At 50.9% G+C, this 22,370-nt stretch overlaps 1 protein-coding gene across 1 annotated transcript in view; it reads left to right on the forward strand.

Moving 5' to 3' along the window:
• LOC104916065 (rho GTPase-activating protein 39) overlaps positions 1-22,370 on the forward strand; it is a 46,871-nt gene that overhangs the window by 15,999 nt on the left and 8,502 nt on the right. Inside the window, exon 2 of the mRNA XM_010727032.3 lies at positions 17,766-18,200. Coding sequence (XP_010725334.2) covers positions 17,766-18,200 — 435 coding nt within the window. The remainder of the gene's footprint in view (positions 1-17,765; positions 18,201-22,370) is intronic.

Raw genomic sequence — 22,370 nt, forward strand, 5'->3', positions numbered from 1 at the left:
TTGTACTCTAATCAAGAAGTTTTTTGATGCTGTAATTAAAAACATGGGTTTAATGGGCATGCCGCAGGATGTAAATTCATAGGGGAAAAAAAAAATATACGAGTCAAACTTTTGAGACCAAAGAGCTTTTGTGCTCGCTTAGTCTATTGTAATTAGGGGTGTGGTGCTTAAGGGATATTAATTAGTCCCATGGGTGAGGCTGGGAGCCAGAAAAGCGCTGCCTCCGCCCCTGTTCCCCAGTGGGAACTTTGGGGTGGTGAAGTGTAGTGATAATATAATGAAAATCCCTTGGGACGTTGGGTGCAGCTGGATTTGCCGTATGGGTTCCAACCCATTCCATCGGGGCAGTCATTGCAATATCAAATCTAACGAGTTGGGAGCAAACGGTGGTCCCAGCGTGGTGGGGAAATGTCCTGAAGGAGCGTGTGCTGATCTGCTCCTGACGTGGGAACTGGTGCCAAGGAAGCCACCCACCCCATCCTTGTCTCTGAGGCTGCGCCAGAGGCGCCTCGCTATCCTTGGGATATCTACATGGCGGATTAATTACACCCCTGTCCCTGGGAGCGCCGTCTGCTTCCTATCCTTGGGGACTGGTGGGGCCGTGGAGGTGCAGGTGGTCACGGTTGGTGGTGTGCGTTGGCCAAACCCAACGAGCGATGGGTTGGGTGGGTTTTCACTGGAACAGCTCGGGCAGGAAAATGCTCTTAAAGCTTTGAAGGAGAAGGCTGCAGCAATTAAAGGCAGCCTGACGGGGAGGAGAAATAGCCATGGTAATTACAGCGGTGATGAAGAAGGGGAAAATGATAGGACAGAGTTATCAATTAGATACTGAGTCAGGAGAGATCAGCGCGGCAGAGGGAGAAACTGCTGATGAGCAGTGAGCTTCGTGGCTTCCAGCGTGTCTAGGGCTCGTTCCTCACCACGGCGTGGGCTGTTAATTGATGCTAAGGATGTACCTGGTGAGTTCTGCTTCCTTCCAGTGTAGTTCAGGCCACTGTTGTTTGGGAAATGGAAGCAGAAGGTAAAGCTTACTGAAAAATTCAGGTAAAATCGTGGCAAATAAGTGTAGGAATACATCATCTTGGGAAAAAAGGGCATCAGGAGGTCCAGGTAACACTTGTGATATTGTGGTAGTGTATTAAAAAGTCAAGCAGGAAGATCTGGATGGCTGTCCCGGCAACCCGGTGTTTGGGGTAAACCAATGTGCTGGCTGGAAGGGGGCTGTTGGTAAGGATTTAGGGTGTGGGGTCCACTAACAGGGGCTGGTGGAGCATGGGTTGCGTTGGCCTTGGCAATGCTGGCGGCTGTAGGGATTTCCTGTCTGATATTGGCGTAACGCTGCGGACCGAAGGCGAGTGGTGGATCTGAATATTGAGGCTAGAGCCTTTCAGCGAGAAACTCTAATTTTGGGGGCTGGAGGTGGGATTTTTTTTCAAGCTTTCCATTAGGAAATTCTAAAATGGAAGAAGCTGCTAATAAAAACCCCGTGAGCTGCAGTATTTCTGTTCTGAAGATGACATCGTGCAAGTCCGAGGGCTGACGTTACTCTTTTGGATGAAGATAAATTTCAGCTTTTCGGTTGTCACACACGAGACCACTTCTTAAAATATTAATTTCTCTGGCAGCTGCTCGCTGCGTTCCTCTGAGATGTGGTTTAACCCAGTTTCTTTGCCTGCAGTGTTGGTAGTAACGAGGCTGACTTTGCTCTGGTACTGGGTACGGCGATGCGTGGCATTGTGGCTCCGTTTCAGGACGTGAGGAACGGGATCACAGAACGGGTGAGGTTGGAAGGGATCATCGGGTCCAACCCTGCTCCAGCAGGGCCACCAAGACCATGTTGCCTGTGACCGTGTCCAGCAGGGTTTGGAGATCTCAAAGGAGAAGACCCCACAACCTCGTTGAGTTCCTGTGTTCCATCGCCCTGGCAAAGGGCTGGCAAGTGATGCAGCAAGGTTGGGAGAACCCAAGCCTTGGTGTTCTCTTTCTCCTCGGGGTCTCCCATTTCCCTTGGGGTATCCCCTTTCCCTTGGGACGTACTGACTGCTGAAGGCTTTGGGGACAGATCATGAAGGTGAGCTGAAGTGCCCTGAGAACCTCTAGCTCTGTAGGAAGTGGTGCTATTTGGAGTTATTTGTGGCAGGAAAGCTCCGTGGGAATGGGAAGAGGTGTTGGTTCTGCCTCAAGACACGCTGAGATCCTTTAATGGGTGTATTCCGATGTACTTAGTGTGGTGGTAATGGACTTCAATGGTTTCACTGCATTCATAGGAATGAGAACCACATTATCCGCTTCCATCCACCCACTTCACTTCCCTCTGTGCTCTGCTGCTACCTTCCAGGAATTACTGCTTTGTCTTTGTCCTCTTACATGTGTGTACCCCCCAACCAGAGGGAGGTGCAATCTAAAAAAAAGCCCCGGGTGACTCCTTGAAGGGCGTTCTACTGCTTGGAGACTTTTGTCTTCCGCAGGATATCTCACTTTAACTGTATTTCCATAAAAATGCTGCTCTGCAGTCGCTTGTGCCTACTGGGGTTTTTCCCAAAGGTTGGGGCAGTGTGAGCCCAGAGGACCTTCGTGGGTAGCGCTCTGCTGTGCGTTCCCACTCTACAACAAAAAAAACCCACTGACTGTAGGACTTCACGTGCAAAAGACCCATGGTGTGGGCATGGTGGGATGGGTTGAGGGGTGGACTTGATGATCTCCCGACCGTAACGGTTCTGTGATTCTACCAACCCAATAGTGGAGGTTAAACACCAGCAACCCCAGCATCGTTCAGCTCAGGGAGCTGCTATCGGAGCAATCCGTCGGGCCCGTTTGAGTGAAGCACGTTGTTAAGTGGATTAAAGTAATTAAACATCGTTAACGCGAATGGCTTGCGTGATAACGAGCTCTGCCACAGGGCCCTGCTTATCTGTCACCTCTCCGTGACAGATCTGCGCCCACCAAAGGTTTTATATTTCAGAAAACATCCATCTTGAAAGCTGCAACACATTTTTGTAGGGTTTTGGTCCCATTTTTCGGATCAGGAGCGCTGCAGATCCCCTCTGGAGGAAAGCAGTGTTCTGCAGAGATGTCGGCCGCCTGTGGGGAGCAAACCAGGAGCAGGAGCAAGCACAAGAAGTGCAATAGCAAGGGACCACTTGTGGCTGCAGCTCTCATTTTCCAGGCTGCCATGCTGCGGTGCAGTGTGGGGAAGGCATTTCTGCGGCAGCGAGCAGAGCTGGCAGCGTGCTCCTAACCTTCGAATGGCTTGAGCTGGTTGAAAAAACCCTGTGGTTTTTGCTTTTGTTTTAGCACCAAATTAGCAAGCAGCGACACTTCTGTTTCCTCGAGCTCTCCTGGAATTTGCAGGAGGAGGAGGAACAAAAGTAAGCTGCTCGCAGTATGTCATTTTGGAGCCGGTGTGTGGCTGCTGACGAATAGCACAGCGGTGTGGCAGCGCTCAGCCTGCCTTCAAAGCATGGGGAGTGGGATGTAATGGCAGGTTTCGGTGCTATTTCCCAGTGGGAAACAACGCAGCAAGTCCTCCAAAACGTTTGGGACACCATTCCGTACAGGAGGAATGCAGAACGTCCAGAAACGGCTGCTCTGACATTCATGTGCTCTTCCAAAAGCGTTACAGAACCACGGTTGGTTTGGAAAGGTCCTTAGAGATTATAAAGCAGAGGAATGGTTGTGTGGGAAAGGTCCTTAAAGGTTGTAGAGTCATGGAATGGGTTGGGTTGGAAAGGTCCTTAAAGGTCATAGAGCGAGCCAGGGAATGAATGGTTGGGTTGGAAAGGTCCTTAAAGGTCATAGAGCCAGGGAATAGTTGGGCTGGAAAGGTCCTTCACTGAAGCATGGAACAGGTTGGGTTGCAAAGGTCCTTAAAGGTCATAGAGCCAGGGAATGGTTGGGTTGCAAAGGTCCTTAAAGGTCATAGAGCCAGGGAATGGTTGGGTTGCAAAGGTCCTTAAAGGTCATAGAGCCAGGGAATGGTTGGGCTGGAAAGGTCCTTAACAGAATCGTGAAATGGTTGGGTTGGAAGGGACTTTAATGGAACCATGTAATGGGTTGGGTTAGGTTGGAAAGGCCCTTAAAGATTACAGTGCCAGGGAATGGTTGGGTTGGATTAGGTTGGAAAGGTCCTTAAAGATTACAGTGCCAGGGAATGGTTGGGTTGGGAAGATCCTTCATAGAACCATAAAATGGACTGAGTTGGAATTGCTGAGCTTAGAGCCATTCCCTTCTGTCCTGTCACTGTTAGTCCTTGAAGACTGTGTCCATGGCAAGCCTTCTTCATTTGCCCTTCCAGCTTCAGCACTGGAGAAAAGGGTAAAACAAACCAAACCCACCTGGGCTGGAAATGCCCAAAATGGCATTTTTGCCGACAAAATGCTTGGCGAAAAGGGAAAGAAGGCAGAGGCACAAAATGGTGATCATGAAACATGTTGGAGCTGTTGGTGCCTTCCACCAGAGGAACTTTCCAAGGGTCAGTCCTGCTGTTGTTCTTTATTTTCTCCACACCAGGCTTCTTGCAGTGGTGCAACAGATGGTGCTGCAGCCGTAATTCCAGGAATGTGGTCCCAGCACCGAGTCGTTGGCACTGGGAGCAGATGGGGCCACGTCTTCACAGAGGGCACAGTGCTAACGGGAGTGTTTAGCAAGAGCTGTGCTCCTCCAGCCCCAGGGAGGGGGACTGAGTGCCGTCCTCACCTCCCTGGTGGGGTGATAATGAGGGCAGAGCCACGTTCTTCCAGTAAGGAGCAGCGTCTCCATTTTTTCAGTGCTGAAGAATAGTGTTTGTCCGTGGGGCTGGGCTGCCCCTTCACGGAGGTTTCAGGATTCCACCTGTGGAGATGGCAGGGTTTGACTGAAAAGGCTCATTTTGAGGCCACCTGTACCCAAGGGAGGGTGGGGGGGAGGCCCAGGTGGCCCCTAGAAATAATTTCCAGACTAAAATATCATCAAAAAAGGGAAACGTGGCCTAGGATTGATGACAGAAGCTTTCCATCTCCCATCTAGACAAAGAACTGCAAGCTGCAGGAGGGCACTGGTGCTGCTCTTCGGGTCTTTACTTATTTCTCTACGTATTTCTTCTAGGATACACCTGATTTTCCAAAAATTTCTTCCTCCTTTTCTGCACGGCCATACCCCAGCCGGGATAACCCAGGGGCACGCAGAGGTTTGCATTTCTCTCCCACACCTTTGGCCGTCGGATTTTGGGCAGCGTGGGGATGTCCCCGATGCCCCCCTCCCTCATCACGTTGCGCCGCTGTGACCACAGAGCCCCAGGAATCCGCTGCCACTGCCAGCACAGGGGCTGGGGCAGCAAATGCTGCACAGCTGCCGGCTCTCTGCGGCTGGGTTACGTGCTTTGCTGCGGGGTTTGGCAATCTGTGCTGCTTTCCTTCTCCGAGTTCCACGGGGCTGGCGAAGCAGGAAGGCACTTTGGTTCATCGTGTCGATGTGATTTTGGGTAGAAAAGTGGTCCTTTTGGTGAAACGTTCATTGCCATCCCCGATTTCTTTATCGCCATCCTTCTTTCCTTCGTTGCCACTCCTCTTTCTCCACTGCCACCCCACTTTCTCTCTCCAGTGTCCCACTTGTATTCCCCAATTGCCAAAAAACCTGACCGCTCTTATTTCTGCCATTCCTTTTTTTTTTAACTTCCCAGGTTATTTAGGCCTGTCGTACAATTGCTCCATTTCTCCTTACAGTCAGCTGATTTGCCCCTAAATCTGGGGAGGGAGAATGCAATTTTTGAGTTTTGCCCAGTACCACTCACAAGCAGCTGACTTCGTTGTCTCACCCGGTGGAAGTCTGGAAGCACCCACACTTCTTTTTTAATTCCATTTCTCCTCCAAATGAGATAACCCTGCCCTAAATAGATCTGCTGACCCTGTATGCATTATACACGATCCAGTTTTCCCCCATCAGAAGCAACAAATCTGATTCCTATAATCAAAAGCACGCGCCGCCGTTGGCTTTGCCCAGTTGCCATTGGCTTTTCCAGTTGCCATTGGCTTTGCCCAGTTGCCATTGGCTTTTCCAGTTGCCGTTGGCTTTGCCCAGTTCCCATTGGCTTTGCCCAGTTCCCATTGGCTTTTCCAGTTGCCGTTGGCTTTGCCCAGTTGCCGTTGGCTTTGCCCAGTTCCCATTGGCTTTTCCCAGTTGCCATTGGCTTCAGTGCTCTCCAACCCCACCTGGGGTCTCGGGGCCGCTGCAGCTTGGCACCCCCATCACTGCTAAAGGGAAGATTTGGGGAAAAAGCAGGGGGAGGCCACTTCGGATCTCCTTTCCCATCCCACAGGCAGGCTGAGCAGCAGATTTCACGCCTGCTGTGCTGTGGCAGTGATTGACAACAGCCCAAGGTATGGCTGTGTTCCAGCCCAGGCCTTTCCCTTCCTTTACTTCGCATCTCACCCTGTGCAGGGACAGCTGCCTGCATTTGTCCTCGCTGCAGGGCTGGGGCGGCAGCTGCACCGCGGGGATCGGCCCGGCTGCTGGGATTCCCTGCGTATCGCTGCTGTGCTCCTTGTGTGTTCCTTGCGTGTGTTCTGTGCATTTCTTGCATACTTCCTGCAGATTCCTTGTGTGTTCCTTACGTCTTTCATCAGCATTTCTTCTGTTTTTCGTGCATATTTTGCGTGTATTCCCTGCGTATTTCTTGCAAATGCCGTGCGTGTTCCATCTTCATTCCCTGCTTATTCGTCGCCTATTTCTTGCGTGTTCCTTCTGTGTTCCTTGCATGTTCATTGAGTGTCCTTGCATTTTGCTTCCTTGCAAATTCCTTGTGTGTTTCCTGAGTATTCCTTGCATATTCCTTGTGTATTCCTTGAGCATTTCTTGCATATTCTTTGAGTGTTTCTTGCATTTCCTTGCTTATTCTTGCATATCCTTGAGTATTTCTTTGTATTTCTTGCCTGTTTCGTGCATAACCTTCTGTACATCATTGCATACTCTTTATATCCCTGTATATTCCTGTATATCCTTGCATATCCCTTGTGGATTCCTTGTGTCTTTCTTACTTCTTTCTTATTTCTTGCGTATTTCACACACATTTTGTGTGTATTCCTTGCATATCTCTTGGGCATTCCATGCATATTTCATGTGTATTCCGTTTGTAGTCCCTGCCTACTCCCTGAGTATTTCTTGCGTGTTGGTTATGTTATTCCTCCTCTATTCCTTACCCACTCCTTGCATATTTCTTGCATGTTCCTTCTGTGTTCCTTGCATATTCCTTGAGCATCCGTGCATTTTGCTTCCTTGTTCCTTGCATATTCCTTGTGTATCTCTGCACAGCCTTGCGCTTTCCTTGTGTATTTCCTGCGTGTTGCACGTGCCTTGTCCACTTTTGAGCATTCCTTGAGAATTCCTTGCGTGTTCTGGAGGATTCCGTGCAAATTGATGGCACGTTGCCTTGTGTATTCCTTGCACACCCTTTGTGTATTACTTAAGAAGTACGTAAGACGTTCTGGAGGGTCCCAGTCCTACCTGTCCCGTTTCCCTAAACCCTGTCCCACTGTCACTGCTGTGGAGTTGTGGCATCCTTTCCTTTCCAACATGTGTAACTCAGTCCTGACCACTTTTGGGCTTGCCCATGCTCCACCTCCTTTGTTTTCCAACGCTACCAATTGTATTTTTGGATTGGAGGATTGGAATCTCTGTTTGAAAATCAGATTTTTTGTGGCCACCCCCCCCCCCCCCAAAAAAAAAACAACCCTTTTTAAAAATTTCCTGCCTAAAAAACAAAGAACTTCTTATCATCTCACATGGTGGTGCAAATAGGGCGAGCAGCGAAGCTCAGACACGCCGTCCCCACGTTGCACGGGGCCGGGCACGCAGCCATGGGGAACTGGGAACAAAATAAAAGACGTGCCAAGATTTTTATGGGCTCTGCCAGCCGGGAGCTCGGCGTTATCTGTTTGATGTGCTCTTTTTCCAGCTCTGGGCATGGAAAGGAGGGCTGCTGAGGTTTGGAGAATTCCCTTTTTGCAGAGATCTTGGGGAAGATGGGGAAGTTTCTCGCTTCCATTCCGATCGGTGGTGATTTTTGATGCATTTTGCTGCAGGTCGCTGCTTGTTCGTAGGCTTTTGGCAAATAGCTGAAAGTTCAAAGCGTTCCACTCCATATTTCACACTTCCAGTATTGCCGAGAGATTATTACTATTAATAACCCATTAATCATCTTTCCTCTGAAGATTTCAGTTGGAGAAGCAAAATACGGTGTATTTTTTTAAGAAGCATTAGGGCCAGAGTTGGCAAGTTGAGGAATCTTTGCTCTGTTGAATTTTTAGAAACTTCAGCCCCGAAAATTTGGGTTTGTGGGCCCAACACTGGCACTGAAGTAGTGCTCATGTCCAGACATGACTTGGGCTGATCCAGATGGCGTGAGGATGGGTCGCCTATGAAGGCACCATCCCAAGGAAGGACCATTCCACCCCCAAAATGGTCGATGCTTGGAAAGCTGGAGCTCTTCTGCAAAGAACATTGAGGGAGCTGAGCTGAATGGGGCCTTGGGCAACCTGAGCTAGCGGGGGGCAACCAGCCCACGGCCGGGGTTGGTGCTGATTGGGCTTTGGGGTCCCTACCATTCTAGGGTTCAGTGCTTCTGGGCTCTTTAAGGACCCTTCCAACCTATTCTATAGCTCTGTGATCCTTAAGGACCTTTCCAACTGAACATTCTGTGATTCTGGGATCTTTAAGGACCCTTCCAACCTATTCTATAGCTCTGTGATCCTTAAGGACCTTTCCAGCTGAACCATTCTGTGATTCTGGGATCTTTAAGGACCCTTCCAACCCAGCCATTCTGTGGCTCTATGACCTTTAAGGACCCTTCCAACCTTGAGAACCCTCCCAATCCAACCATTCTATGACCCTGTGACCTTGAAGGATGTTTCCAATCTGTCCTATAGCTCTGTGATCTTTAAGAACCCACCCAACCCAACCATTCTGTGGCTCTATAATCTTTAAGGACCCTTCCAACCTATCCTCTAGCTCTGTGATCTTTAAGGACCCATCCAACCTATCCTATAGCTCTATAATCTTTAAGGACCCTCCCAGCCCAACCATTCTACAGCCCGGTCATCTTTAATGACCCTTCCACCCTAAGCCATATGCTTCTGTGGCAATTCATTCGTGGGAGGTGAAGTAAAAGGTGTCTGGAGGAGGATCTGGTTGGAGTGGAGGTTTGTGATGAATGGAAAGGGACGCGTCATCGGGTTGAGCGATGTGGATGAGTTGGAAGGAGCCCACTGCAAGGCCGCCAAGATGCCGAAGGGACTCGGAGCATCTCCCCCGTGAGAAGCTGAGGGAGGTCTCAGCCATGGCCATAAATCTCTGTGGGAAGGTAGGAGAGGATGGAGCCAGGCTCTTACCAGTGGTGCCCAGCAGCAAGATGAGAGGCACTGGGATGATTTGGGCTGATCCAGATGGCGTGAGGATGGGTCGCCTATGAAGGCACCATCCCAAGGAAGGACCATTCCACCCCCAAAATGGTCGATGCTTGGAAAGCTGGAGCTCTTCTGCAGAGAACATTGAGGGAGCTGAGCTGAATGGGGCCTTGGGCAACCTGAGAGAAGCTCAGTCCCTCCACACCCACCCAACTTTCTGCTTCCCTTCAGCAAAACTTGCAAGAAGTCAATATGCTCCAGACCTTGACCTCTCCCACTTGGCTGGAAGAAACCAGCGCAGAGCTCATTAGCACTGACTGACTGAAGCTCCTGAAAGCCTCCAGCTAAAAGGCTGAGCTGCTTTGAGGAGCCCGAGGTCGCCCTGCTTTTGAGCAGACTCGATTCATCTCCGCCTCTTCGTTATCTGCCTTCTGGCAGCTTTTGGGGGGAGCTGGAAGGAGATAACGCCCGGCTCAGCCTCGCGCTGTCAAGTTGGGATTGGGAGCATCTGTAGAGCGCGCGTGCTGATAAGAGGGGAGGAGATCACAGCCGTCCTCTCCTCTTTGGAAGCTGTCCTTTGAAAGGGATTTGTGTGCGAGACGTGTCCTCTACGCCAAGAGCCACGGTGCCAAAGTCATCGACTCACGGCTTCGAGTCTGCAGAGTCTGCCCCAGGAAGGAGCAAATGCATGGGGCGGTGCAGCTGGGCACCCTACTGGAGAGCACCCCCAGCACTCATCCTCCTTCAGCTGCTCCACTTCTCTTCTGAGCCCCTTTGTGGTTTTGAGCCCATTTGTGGTTTTTGGCTCTGCTGCTGGACGCGTTCAGCGCTGTGTGCTGTGAGAAGTAATTTCCTTTCGGTGTCTGTTTAACCCTCTGCAGAGCGACCCGTAGAACACATCCTGAGAAAGTCAACAGTGGAATCCCAGAGCCCATAATGGAATTCCCAGTGCCCCTGATGGGTTCCCACTGTCCTTTGTGACATTTCTAGCATGGTTTGTTTGTTTTTTTTGCTTTTCAGGTTGCTGCGGTGCCCTCCTGGCACTGAAGCTGGGTGATTGTTAAAGTCCCTTCCAACCCAACCCCAGTCTGCGGTGCCACGGGACTGGGCTGTGGTGTTCGCTGTGTCCTCTTCGTTCCCTTCTTGGCCATTCTAAGGTCTTGTTCATCACTTTTTGTCCCTTTCTGGCCATTCCTGAGGCCTGTGTGTCACTTTTTTGGCCATTCCTGACCCTTGGTGAGTGAAGGGGACCCATGACTGTGGTGGATTCCTCCAGGATCCTGTTGTGCTCCAGCAGCGCTGGAAACCATCTCAGTGCTGCTCATTTCACAAAGTCTTCAAGCTTTATTTTTACCCTGGCGTCTCTGTTTAACACAGCTTGTCAATTCTCTTTTGTCCCCAACAAAGACTTCAGTGTGAGAACACCCCCTGTTGGAACTCAGTCTTCCTCCCGTGGCTTTATTTCTGGTTGCTTTCTTCTCCCCCTGTTTATCCACCAGCCCGTGCCCAACACGCACCGATCGATTCCTGGTGGATTCCTTTATGGAAGCTTCAATTTTTCCTTCAGCATCTCCATGTTAGTTCAGTTTCTATGGGAACAGAGAAAGGAGAAATGCAGAGTACCTGCTCCATCTTCCTACCCGTGCGTTTGGTATCTGCACACAGCACAGAGAGTGCATGGGGGCCGACGTTGAGGAGCTCCATCTCTTCTGCTGGATGGGCGAGGTGGAATCTTGCTGTCAACCCAGTGTTGGGTCTCATCCCACGTCTCAGGGGCTTTGGTTCCCATCCTGGGGGCTTTGAATCCTGGTGGAAGGAGAGAACTGTGGTTGCATACGGGCACCCCAAGGTGGTTCAGAGTTGGAGGATGTCAGCCCTAGGAGAGAACATTGGAGAATGTCCCAGCACTGCGTGGTGGGGACGAGGTGGCACGTTTGATCCCTGTTTTTCCCTGTGGAAGGAGTTCCCATCACCGTGCTGGTGCACAGCGCAGTGTTAGCAGTGACGTTGGCGCTGAGCTCTGCGGTCCCTGCATTCCCCAAACTCTTCCCCAGATCCTCCCCGTGGCTCAGGAAGCCTGATTTCATTTGTCCATGCCCACTTGTTGCTTGGGCAGTCCTTTGTCGAGAGGCGAAGGCTTATGCAAACTCCCTGTCGTTCCCATAGCGATGGTAAGATTAATATTTAAAAGCAGCGTTCCAGGTTATCCGGATATCTATTCCTTCAGCTCGCCATCAAGAGAAGGAGCTGGCAGAGAGCCGGGAGGCTCAGCCCTATGCAAAACCCCACTGCACACTGGGCTGCCCCCAGCACCGTGCATTGAGTGATGCGCCCGCAGCCACGGCACTGTCCCAGTTCCACAAGGACCCGGAATTGCTCAGGGCGTGCCATTTAGATTGCAAATCACCTCCAAGTTGCAAATCCGTGCTGTCCTGCTTTGCTTTCACAGCTGCCTGTTCCCTTCAATTGAGTTTTTGGGTTTTTGTGAGAGTGCTGGAGCTGTCGTTGGGCTTTGAGGAGGAAAGGGGATGGCTGGGGGTGCTGCGAGCTGCTTGGGAAGGGGCTTGAGATGCCTTCAAGCAGCCCCAGGTGGGGGAAGAAGGACCCTCAAAACTGTTAGAGGCAGAGAGTGACCTGGGTTGGAAAAGACCCTTTTGGAATCATGGAACCACAGGGTGATCTGAGTTGGGGAAAACCGTCTTAGAACGATCGAACCGTGGGATAAAGTCCCTCTTAGATCATGGAACCGTGGGGTGATCCGGGTTGGAAAAGGTTCTCTTAGAATGATGGAACCGTGGGGCAAAGACTCTCAGAATCACAGAACCATAAGGTGCTCTGTGTTGAAGAAGGCCACCCTAGAATCACGGAATCGTGGTGTGATCTGGGGTGGAGAAGACCCTCCTAGATCATGGAACCATGGAGCGGTCTGGGTTGGAAAAGACCCTCTTAGAACGGTGGAAGCATAGGGCGGTCTGCCTTGGAAAGAATACCTGTAGAACGATGGAACCATGAGGTGAAAACCTTCTTAGAGAGATGGAACCGTGGAATGCTGTAGGTTGTAGAAGATCCTCTTAGAATCGTGGAACCATGGAGCGATCTGGGTTTGAGAAGACCCTGTTATGGATGGAATCGTGGGGTGATCTGGGTTGGAAACGGTGTAACCATGGGATGATCTGGGTCGGAGAAGACCCTGTTAGAATGATGGTATCACTTGGTGCTTGAGGTTGGAAAAGACCCTCTTGGAAAGATGGAACCGTGGGGTAAAGATCCTTTTAGAGTCATGGAACCATGGGGTGATCTGAGCTGGAGAAAACCCTGTTAGAACGGTGGCACCATGCGGTGCTCAAGGATGGAAAATATGCTCTTAGAATGGTGGAACCACGGGGTGACCAACGTTGGAAAAGACCATTGGGACCCCAGAATCCAACCATCCTCCTAACCTACCCTATCCCATCACTGACCAGTGTCGCCAGGGCTGCGTGCTGCCGTGGCCCGAGAGGAACGACGAGACTCTTATTTCTGAGCACAGTTGTTGTGCAACTCAGAGTTATTTATAGGCTCCGTCTTGCAGCACTTCTCTCCCCAAGCACATCCGTGGGCGGAACTGAAGCTCTGTTTCTCCCTGAAACATCTTTTTGTTCCATTTATTACCAGAAAGGGAGCCCGGAGGGAGATGCGGAGTCAGCCCGGCAAGCCTGGGGGCAACAGCTCCATCTCATCCCTCGCTTCTCTCTGATCGCCGTATTTATGGCCTCAGAAATGTCCTCCAGGGCAGGAAATTATCAGCAGTTGTGTGGAGATGGAGGAGTCGCGGGATCAGCGCCCGTAGCTCAGGGAATGTTTCCTCTTTGCACACATTGTTCCCAAAATCCGTAGGCGAGCAGTTGGGTTCGGGGCTCAGCAGGAACACGAAATTTCCCTCGGAACCAACGTGCGAAATGTTCCATATGGGGTTTTTATGGCAACAGCGGATGTGGTTTGGTGATGGGAGTCCATAGGTCGGGCGGTGGTTGAGTTTGGTGAGCATCACGAAGGTGTTTCCAACCTGGATGCTTCCACGATCCTACAGCAGTGTTGGCCCCACTCACGTCCTTAACGGCTCGTTTCAGCTCTTTGCTTTTCATCCTTCCTTAAGTTAACATTTAATATCTGGAGCTTTGCTTTCTGGCCTTATTTCCCATAGTTCCTTGTTGGCCTTTCTGCCTGCGTCAACTGGAAATGGCTCTAGAAGAAGAGGAGGGTTTGGAGCGGGAGGGGCAGAGGGCAGTCTGTGAGCACTCGAGGAACTGGCGGAGTGCAAAACGTTTGAAGTCTTGGGGTTTGCTGCTTATGTCCAGAGGGCTGAGCTGAACGGGAGAGCAGTGCCCCTGTGAATGGGAGAACATCGCTATAAAACGGGAGAGCCAACGGCCCTAAAAATGGGAGAGCAACTTCCTTATGAAGGATCGAGCAGTGCCCCTACAAATGGGAGAGTCCAGGTCCCTATAAACACGGGAGCAGCGTCCCTGTAAATGGGGGAGTCAAGTCTCTGTGAATGGGAGAGCGATGCCCCTAGGAAAGGGAGAGGAACATCCTTATGAGTGGTAACTAACTTCTCTCAGGATGGGAAAACGATGTCATTAAAAATGGGAGAGCCACTGGCTCGCTAAGTGGGAAAGCAGACCCTGGTGGAAGAGCCCGATTCGGAGCTATTTTGCCCCCAAATCTTTTTCCCCATGGGGTTTTCCTGTTTTCACCCCACAGTGGTGGGAGGGGGTGAGGGATTAAGGGGATGCAGTGATTTGGAGCGCCGCCTGAGCAGAGGGAGCCCCCTGCAGCCCTCTCTGCATGGCTGCGTCCCGCATTTGGTGCTGCACATCCTTTGGAATGGGGCAGATAGATCACTCACAGCTTCGGTCCGTGCCGTATCTCACACCTATAAATTGGGATTTCTGCCCAGAAATCCAGGTGTAGCCTCTGTGGTGCTCTGATTCAGACTTAGAACCATCTCAGTAGGGCAGGAATTGGGGTTATTCGGTGGCCATCACTGGTGGGGTTTTCCCAAGGACCATCGCTGGGTGCAGGGATTGAGGTTTTCTGCTGTTTGGGGGCTGCTGCTGCTGCAGAAGTTGAGTAACCCCATCCCATCCAGAGCTTTTTTTGCCATACCTACGTGCTCAATGTGCCCGACACTAGTATTTTTTCCATCTCCCACTGCCATGTTGACCAAAAAAAAAAAAAAAAGTTACAACTTTTTGGGTTAATTTTTCAGTAAAAATAAATTTTCAGTGAAATAATTATTGGGCAAAACTGCTTTTGAACGAAATTCTGAGCAAAACCATTTTTGAGTAAACAGAAATGGACAGAAGAATGCTGCTAGGAGAATCAAACGAAGGTGGGATGGGTTGTTACTGTGATTGCTGTTGAGTTTTAAGGGTGGAAGTGAGGAGGGAATGATCTCCTTTGCAGAACTGAGAGGTGAGAGCTGGGTGTAGGGGTCATGGTCAGTGGGCACGGTGATGGGATGGGGTTGGGGTTGGACTTGGAGGTCTCTTCCAGCCTTGATGGTTTCTATTTTAGGGTCGTGGTAGGGATGGGTTGGGGTTGTACTTGATGTTCTTGAGGTCTTCTCCAGTAGTAATGATTGTGGTTCTGTTTAGGGACACACTGAGGATGGGTTGGGGATCTTGGAGGTCTTCTCCAGCCCTAACGATTCAATGATTCTTTCTAGGGACACGGTGGGGACGGGTTGGAGTTGGACTTGGTGGTCTTGAGGTCTTTTCCAGCCCTAATGATTCTGTGGTTCTTTTTAGGGAAACAATGGGGATAGGCTGGGGTTGGACTTGGTGGTCTTGAGGACTTTTCCAGCCTTAATGACTCTTGCTCATTAAGCAGAGTGCCGTGGCACAGCGGGGCCGCGTCACTGTATCCCTGTGAGACAGACACGGGTCAGCTCTCCAGAACTAAAGGATTTGTGTTACGTGTTTTTGGAGCAGATTTTCTCGAGGGAGATCACGTGTGGAACAACCTGGGGATCAGGCGTAGCCAACGTGGGTTCACGAAGGGCAGGTCCTGCTTGACCAACCTGACAGCGACCCGTCTGGTGGATGAGCAAAAGGCTGTTGATGTGGTCTACCTCGACTTCAGCAAAGCTTTGGATGCTGTCTCCCACAGCATCCTGCAGAAGCTGGCAGCCCGAGGCTTGGACTGGTGCACTCTTGGCCGGATATGGAGCTGGCCCAGAGAGTGGTGGTGAATGGAGCTGAATCCAGCTGGTGACCGGTCACGAGTTGTGTCCCCCAGGGGTCGGTGCTGGGGTCCGTCCTCCTCAATATCTTTATTGATGACCTGGATGAGGGCACTGAGTGCACCCTCAGCATGACGCCAAGTTGGCTGGAAGTGTGGACCTGCCTGGGGGTAGCGAGGCCCTACAGAGGGATCTGGAAGGCCGGATAGCTGGGCTGAAGCCAACGGGATGAGGTTCAACAAGGCCGAATAGTGGGTCCTGCACTTTGGCCGCAACAACCCCAGGCGACGCTACAGGCTTGGGGCGGAGTGGCTGGAGGACTGCGTAGAGGAAATGGAGCTGGGGGTATTGATTGATGCCCTGCTGAAATGAGCCAGCAGTGTGCCCGGGTGGCCGAGAAGGCCAACGGCGTCCTGGCTTGCATCAGAACGGTGCTGCCAGCAGGAGCAGGGCAGTGATTGTCCCCCTGTACTCAGCTCTGGTGAGGCCGCACCTCCAGTACTGTGTCCAGCTTTGGGCCCCTCGCTGTAAGAAAGACATTGGGGCCCTGGAGCGGGTTCAGAGAAGGGCAGCAAAGCTGGTGAGGGGTCTGGAGCACGGGGCTTATGGGGAGCGGCTGAAGGAGCTGGGATTGTTCAGTATGGAGAAGAGGAGGCTCAGGGGAGACCTTATTGCTTTCTACAGCTACCTGAAGGGAGCTTGTAATGGGCTGGGGGTCGGCCTCTTCTCTCGTGTAACTGGTGATAGGACCAGAGGGAATGGCTTCAAGCTGCGCCGGAGGAGATTCAGGCTGGACATTAGGAAATACTACTTCTCTGAAAGAGTGGTCAGGCACTGGAATGGGCTGCCCAGGGACGTGGTGGAGTCACCGACCCTGGAGTGTTGAGGGAACGTTTGGACGTCGTGCTGAGGGATATGGTTTAGTGAGAACTATTGGTGATTGGGGGATGGTTGGACTGGATGGTCTTGTAGTTCTTTTCCAACCCTGGTGATTCTGCGATTTTGTGTTGAGTTTCTGGTTTCTGTTGACCTGAAGGCCCAGTGTCCACATGGAGTTGACTCTTCTGGGTGTAGTCGGATGATTCTGGGTGTAGTTGAGTATTTCTGGATGAGGTTGAGTATTTCTGGGTGAAGTTAGACTCTTCTAGGCATAGCTGTACTCTTAATCATGTGGTTGAGCGCTTCTGGTTGTGATTGTTGGGCTCTTCTGGTTGTAGCTGTAGGCTGGAGTTGTAGTTGGACACTTCCAGGTGTGGTTTGATGCTTTTGGAGGGTACTTGGATGCTTCTGGGTGTAGTTGGGTTCTTTTGGCTGTAGATACACACTTCTGGGTGTAGCTGGATTCTGGTTTTAGTTGGGCACTTCTGGGGATGTGAACTCCCATTGTCTGCAAGGTTACGTGTTAATTAAATCCTCTTCTGAATTTCTGCCTTCAGCTGATGGCAGGAGGAGGGGGCAGGAGTCTCAAGGCATGTGTTGTTTTGCTCCATTTTTGGGTAAAGAGCCCCAAAACCCTCAGGAAGAACTCTTCATTTGGTAGAGGTGCAGGGTTGGGGTGGTGAGTGGCTCTGTTTTGGGCACTGATGCGGCTCAGGGGTGTGTTGGGGTGACGTGGGACAGAGATAGATTGGCCTATGGAGGTGAGATGTCTTAGGGAAGTGGGATGTCCTACGGAAATGGGACGTCCCATGGAGATGGGGTGTCCTGTGGAAGTGGGAGTTCAATGGAGATGGATGTCCTATGAAGATGGGATGTCCCGTAGGGGTGGGATGTCCTATGGAGGTGGGATGTCCGAGATGAGATACGGACCAGAGCTGGGATTTGTCCTATGGAGATGGGATGTGCACTGGAGGTGGGAGGCACTATGGAGGTGGGAAGTGCCACAGAGGTGCAATGTGTACCATGGAACAAACTGGAACCCATTAAGTTCCATCTGAACAAGTGTGCTGTGAGGATGCCGGAGCACTGGCGTAGGTTGCCCGGAGCTGGGGGAGTCTCCTTCTCTGGAGATGCTCAACCCCAGCTGGTTCCTGTGCAGCCTGCTTTAGGTGAGGTCCCCTCCCTCCCCTACGATTCTGCAGTGGCACAGAGGTGCGGTGGCCCCGAGAACGCTGCTCTCTTGGTCACACTGACCCCTTTCTCCTTCCATCCCCGTTTTCCTGCAGGCTGGAATGGGTGGAAATCATCGAACCTCGGACCCGGGAGCGCATGTACGCCAACCTGATCACGGGGGAGTGCGTGTGGGACCCGCCGGCCGGTGTGCGCATCAAGCGCACCAATGAGAACCAATGGTGGGAGCTCTTCGACCCCAACACCTCCCGCTTCTACTACTACAATGCCACCACGCAACGCACGGTCTGGCACCGCCCGCAGAACTGCGACATCATCCCTTTGGCCAAACTGCAGACCTTGAAGCAGAACACGGAATCTCCTCGAGCCTCCACTGAAAACAGCCCCGGCCGGAGCAGCAATGTCAGCAGGGAGGGCAGCACCAGCTCCTCCTTGGAGCAGGAGCTGGAAGGCAACGAGAAAACGGGCGAGACGACGAGGTCGAGCCGGCAATCGGCCCCGTATGCCGCAGTGAAGGAAGAAACGGAAAGGTGAGAGCGGGTGGTGTGGCGTGAGGTTGGGTGTTGGTGACCTGTGCTGCAGGAAAGCAAAGTTCTGCAGTGTGGAGGGGGTTGGGGTGGTTGCTATGGATGGATGTTGGGGTTTTGGGGTGGTTTCTAGGAACGGGTTCCGGGATTCTAGGAGTGGTTGTGTTGGGTTGTAGATAGATGTTGGGATTGTAGGATTGGGTTATGGATTGGTGTTGGGGTTCTGGGGATGGTTGTGTTGGGTTGTAGATAGATGTTGGGATTGTAGGGTTGGGTTATGGATGGTTGTTGGGGTTCTGGGGATGGTTGTGTTGGGTTGTAGATAGATGTTGGGATTGTAGGGTTGGGTTATGGATTGGGGTTGGGGTTCTGGGGATGGTTGTGTTGGGTTGTAGATAGATGTTGGGATTGTAGGGTTGGGTTATGGATTGGGGTTGGGGTTCTGGGGATGGTTGTGTTGGGTTATGGGTGGATGTTGAGGTTTTAGGGGTTGTGTTGGACTATGGAGGGATTTTGAGGTTCTGGGAGTGGTGTTGGACTATGGAGGGATTTTGAGGTTCTAGGAGTGGTTGTGTTGGGTTATGGGTGGATGTTGGGGTTCTAGGGGTGGCTGTGTCGGGTTATGGATGGTTGGGGTTCTGGAGATGGTTGTGTTGGGTTATGGATGGGCGCTGGGTTTCTAGGGTTAGGTTGTGGATTGATTTGGGGATTCTAGGGATAGTTGTGTGGGGTTATAGATGGATGTTGGTGTTGAAGTGATGGTTGTGTTGGGTTATTGGATGGATGTTGGGGTTCTAAGTGTGTGATTATGTTGGATTTTGGTGGATATTGAGGTTCTAAGTGTGATTATGTTGGATTATGGATGGATGTTGGGGCTCTAGGGGTGGTTGTGTTGGATTATGGATGGATGTTGGGGTTCTAGGGGTGGTTGTGTTGTATTATGGATGGATGTTGGGGTTCTATGGGTGGTTGAGTTGGGTTATGGATGGATGTTGAGGTTCTAGAGATGATTATGTTGGGGCTCTAGGGGTGGTTCTGTTGGTTTTGACCCAACACCACAGTCATATGCTCACCCTGCCCCGCTGCTGCTTGGAGCTGATCTTTGGGACTTCAACAGCAAGTTTATCCTGGTGCTCATCAAACACAGAGCTCTTCCCAGCAGGAATTTTGGGGTACTGCTTATGATTCTGGTGACCTTTCTGCAAGAAACTCATCGCCTCAACCATGTTGCTGTGGGCTCTCATACCGGATCCCGTTCATCCAACAGTGATTCCTTCAACTGCATCTGGGCAAAAATTGGGGATTTGGGGAGGAATCTGAGCCAGAGGCTTTGCTCACCTGGAAGCATTTAAATTTCATTTGTCCCCATTCAAAGGCTCTGAGGAGATGCCTTTGGCCACCAATGGGTGCCTTTGCACGAGGGCAGCTGAAACTATCCCAAGATTTACCCACCTCAAATATTTTATGGAAGAATCCTCAGATCTGGCATTTCTAACCCAAAAAAGTGGGAAGCTGACACGAGGGGCAGAGTGCTCTGTCCGCGTCGTATTTCTTCTTTTCACATTATTTCCTTGAATTATGGGGGATCTGGCAGATATTTGCTGAACGCAACAAACTGCGTACGGAGAGCGTCAGACCCGAAGCACCGCTTACATAACCACTAAGAAAACTCATCTTCTCCCCTTTATTAGGAGCTGTAATTAAGCGTATGGTGCTCAGGGCGGAGGATTAGGGCAGGGATTTCAGTTCTATTCCTGGCCTGGCCACTGAGCTGTGCTATTTCGGTCGCACCACTTTCCCCGGGTTTATAAATAAGAGCAGAGCTGGTGGGGATTGGTGGCACCTCCTATTTCAGGGAGGGGGAAAAGGAGAAGGAAAAAAAAATGGAAAGATGAGATGTGGTGGCGGTGGTTTGGTTTTTTTTTCAATTGTTATTCCGTGAGTCGATGCTGTATGCAGAGCTGCCTGCTGCTCTGCCGTGTGGGTTTTTAAACCCGTGACGTTTCCCTGGTGGGATTCTGTGCTCCCCAGGTGCTCTGCTCCCCAGATGTGCATTCCTTCAGATGTGCTCCTCCCCCCAGGTGTGTTCCTTCAGTTGTACGCCTCTCCCAGATGTGCGTCTCCCTCCAGCCGTGCTGCTTCTTGAGCCCCCCCCCAGCACAAAACCACCAAAAAATGCCTTTTTCTGTCACTCGGCCACTCTTGTGGCTCCAAAGTCCTTTGATTTTCTAATCACTTTGCGGCTTAATTACTCTCATACCGGATCCCGCTCATCCAAGAGTGATTCCTTCAGCTGCATCTGGGCAAAAATTGGGGATTTGGAGAGGAATCTGAGCCAGAGGCTTTGCTCACCTGGAAGCATTTAAATTTCATTTTTCCCCGTTCTTTCATGCCTCTTTAAGGCTCAATTTCGGGATGTTCCTGTGCTCTGGGGTTTTATTTGGTAACACAGACGTTCCTCCAACTTGAGCAGTTCTTCCTGGGTTCTCCAGGTTCTGCACTCAGAGCGTTTGTAGATTTTTGCATCCATGGAGATCTCCTCCCGGTCACACCAGAGCTGATCTGTGTGCTTCAAACAGAGCAACTGCGACACCCGGAGCCAAATGTGGCTCTACAAAACCTCTCCCATTTATCTCAAACAAAACAAAACTTCACCACTCGGTGTCCGTGAGCTTTGATAGGAAGAGATGACTGCTGCAATTGTAGGCACCCAAACCACCATGGGATATTGTAGGCACCCCAAAGACAGCTGGATTTTGGAGACCCCAAAAAGACCATAGGATGTTATAGATACTCCAAAGACAATCGGATGTTGTAGGAACCCAAAAGACCGTGGGATACTGTAGGTAACCCAAAGTCAGATATTGTAGGTATCCAAAGGACCGTGCGATATTGTAGGCACCCAAAAGACCATCAGATTTTTTAGGCACCCAGGAGATCGTGGGATATTGTAGGTACCCCAAAGACAATTGGATTTTGTAGGTTCCCCAAAGACAGTTGAATTTTGTAGGTACCCCAAAGACAGTTGGATTTTGTAGGTTCCCCAAAGACAGTTGGATTTTGTAGGTACCCCAAAGACAGTTGGATTTTGTAGGTTCCCCAAAGACTATCAGATTTTGTAGACACCAAAAAGACCATGGGATATCGGAGGTACCCAAAACTCTGTCGGATATTGTAGGTACCCCAAAGACAATCGGATGTTGTAGGTACCCAAAACACCATGGAATATTGGAGGTACCTAAAAGATGATGGGATACTGCAGGTATCCAGAAGACCTTTGATGTCGCAGGTATCCAGAAGATACGTTTGGATTTGCTCTGAGGGTTTTCCCTTTTCTCCACTTCACTTCCCACCTCTTCCTTCCAAGGGTTGAAGTTTTCCTGCTCTTCAGGAGTTGGATTCGATGATCTTTGTGGGTCCCTTCTAACTTGAGATGTTCTCTGATTTCACAATCGAAGAACTCACCTGGAGGAGCGGAGGCCATAAGGCAAAAAGTCCTTTCCTGCGCTCCCTGAGCAAATGGTGGCGATGAATAGGAGTGGTTTTGGAGCTAACTGCAGCATGGCATATGAAAATATGCCAAAATAAATGTTTAATGGCATGACCTGCATTGGCTTCGCCCATGGGAGCAGTGGAGTCATTATGGGTGTCCAGAGGGAGTGGGACCAATGCTGCTGGATGACCATGACCCTTTTTTCTGTGTGTGGCTGGTGTGAAGAACCAAAAGCTGAAATGCACACCAGGCTTTGGCCAAAATTAAAGGGACTCCAAGTGGCCATGAGCCATCCCTCAGGCACAGAAGGGATGGGAAGTGTGGGGTTGATGCAGAATCCCAACAAAAGGCCCCCACAGGAAGGGCCCAAGGGCAGCACAGAGCTGGGAGATGTTGTGGTCCCTCCAGCCTTCTTTGTGAATAAGGGAGAATGGAGCACTGGCAGGGTGGGATGTGAAGGTGGAGACCACAGCTGTGGAGGGCTCGGTCACGTGGTTGGACTCAGTGGTCTTTGTAGATCCCTTCTGACTGAATTAAATCTACCTGTGCTATCCTGTTATATTCTATTTTCTCCTATTCCTTTTCAGTCCTACCCTATCCCCTTCCAGTTCTCCTCTCTCCTCTCCTGTCCTGTCCTCTCCTCTCCTCTCCTCTCTTCTCCTCTCCTCTCCTCTCCTCTC

The sequence above is a fragment of the Meleagris gallopavo genome, unplaced genomic scaffold (assembly GCF_000146605.3).
Source record: "Meleagris gallopavo isolate NT-WF06-2002-E0010 breed Aviagen turkey brand Nicholas breeding stock unplaced genomic scaffold, Turkey_5.1 ChrUn_random_7180001868947, whole genome shotgun sequence".
In the NCBI taxonomy this organism is placed as follows: Eukaryota; Metazoa; Chordata; class Aves; order Galliformes; family Phasianidae; genus Meleagris; species Meleagris gallopavo.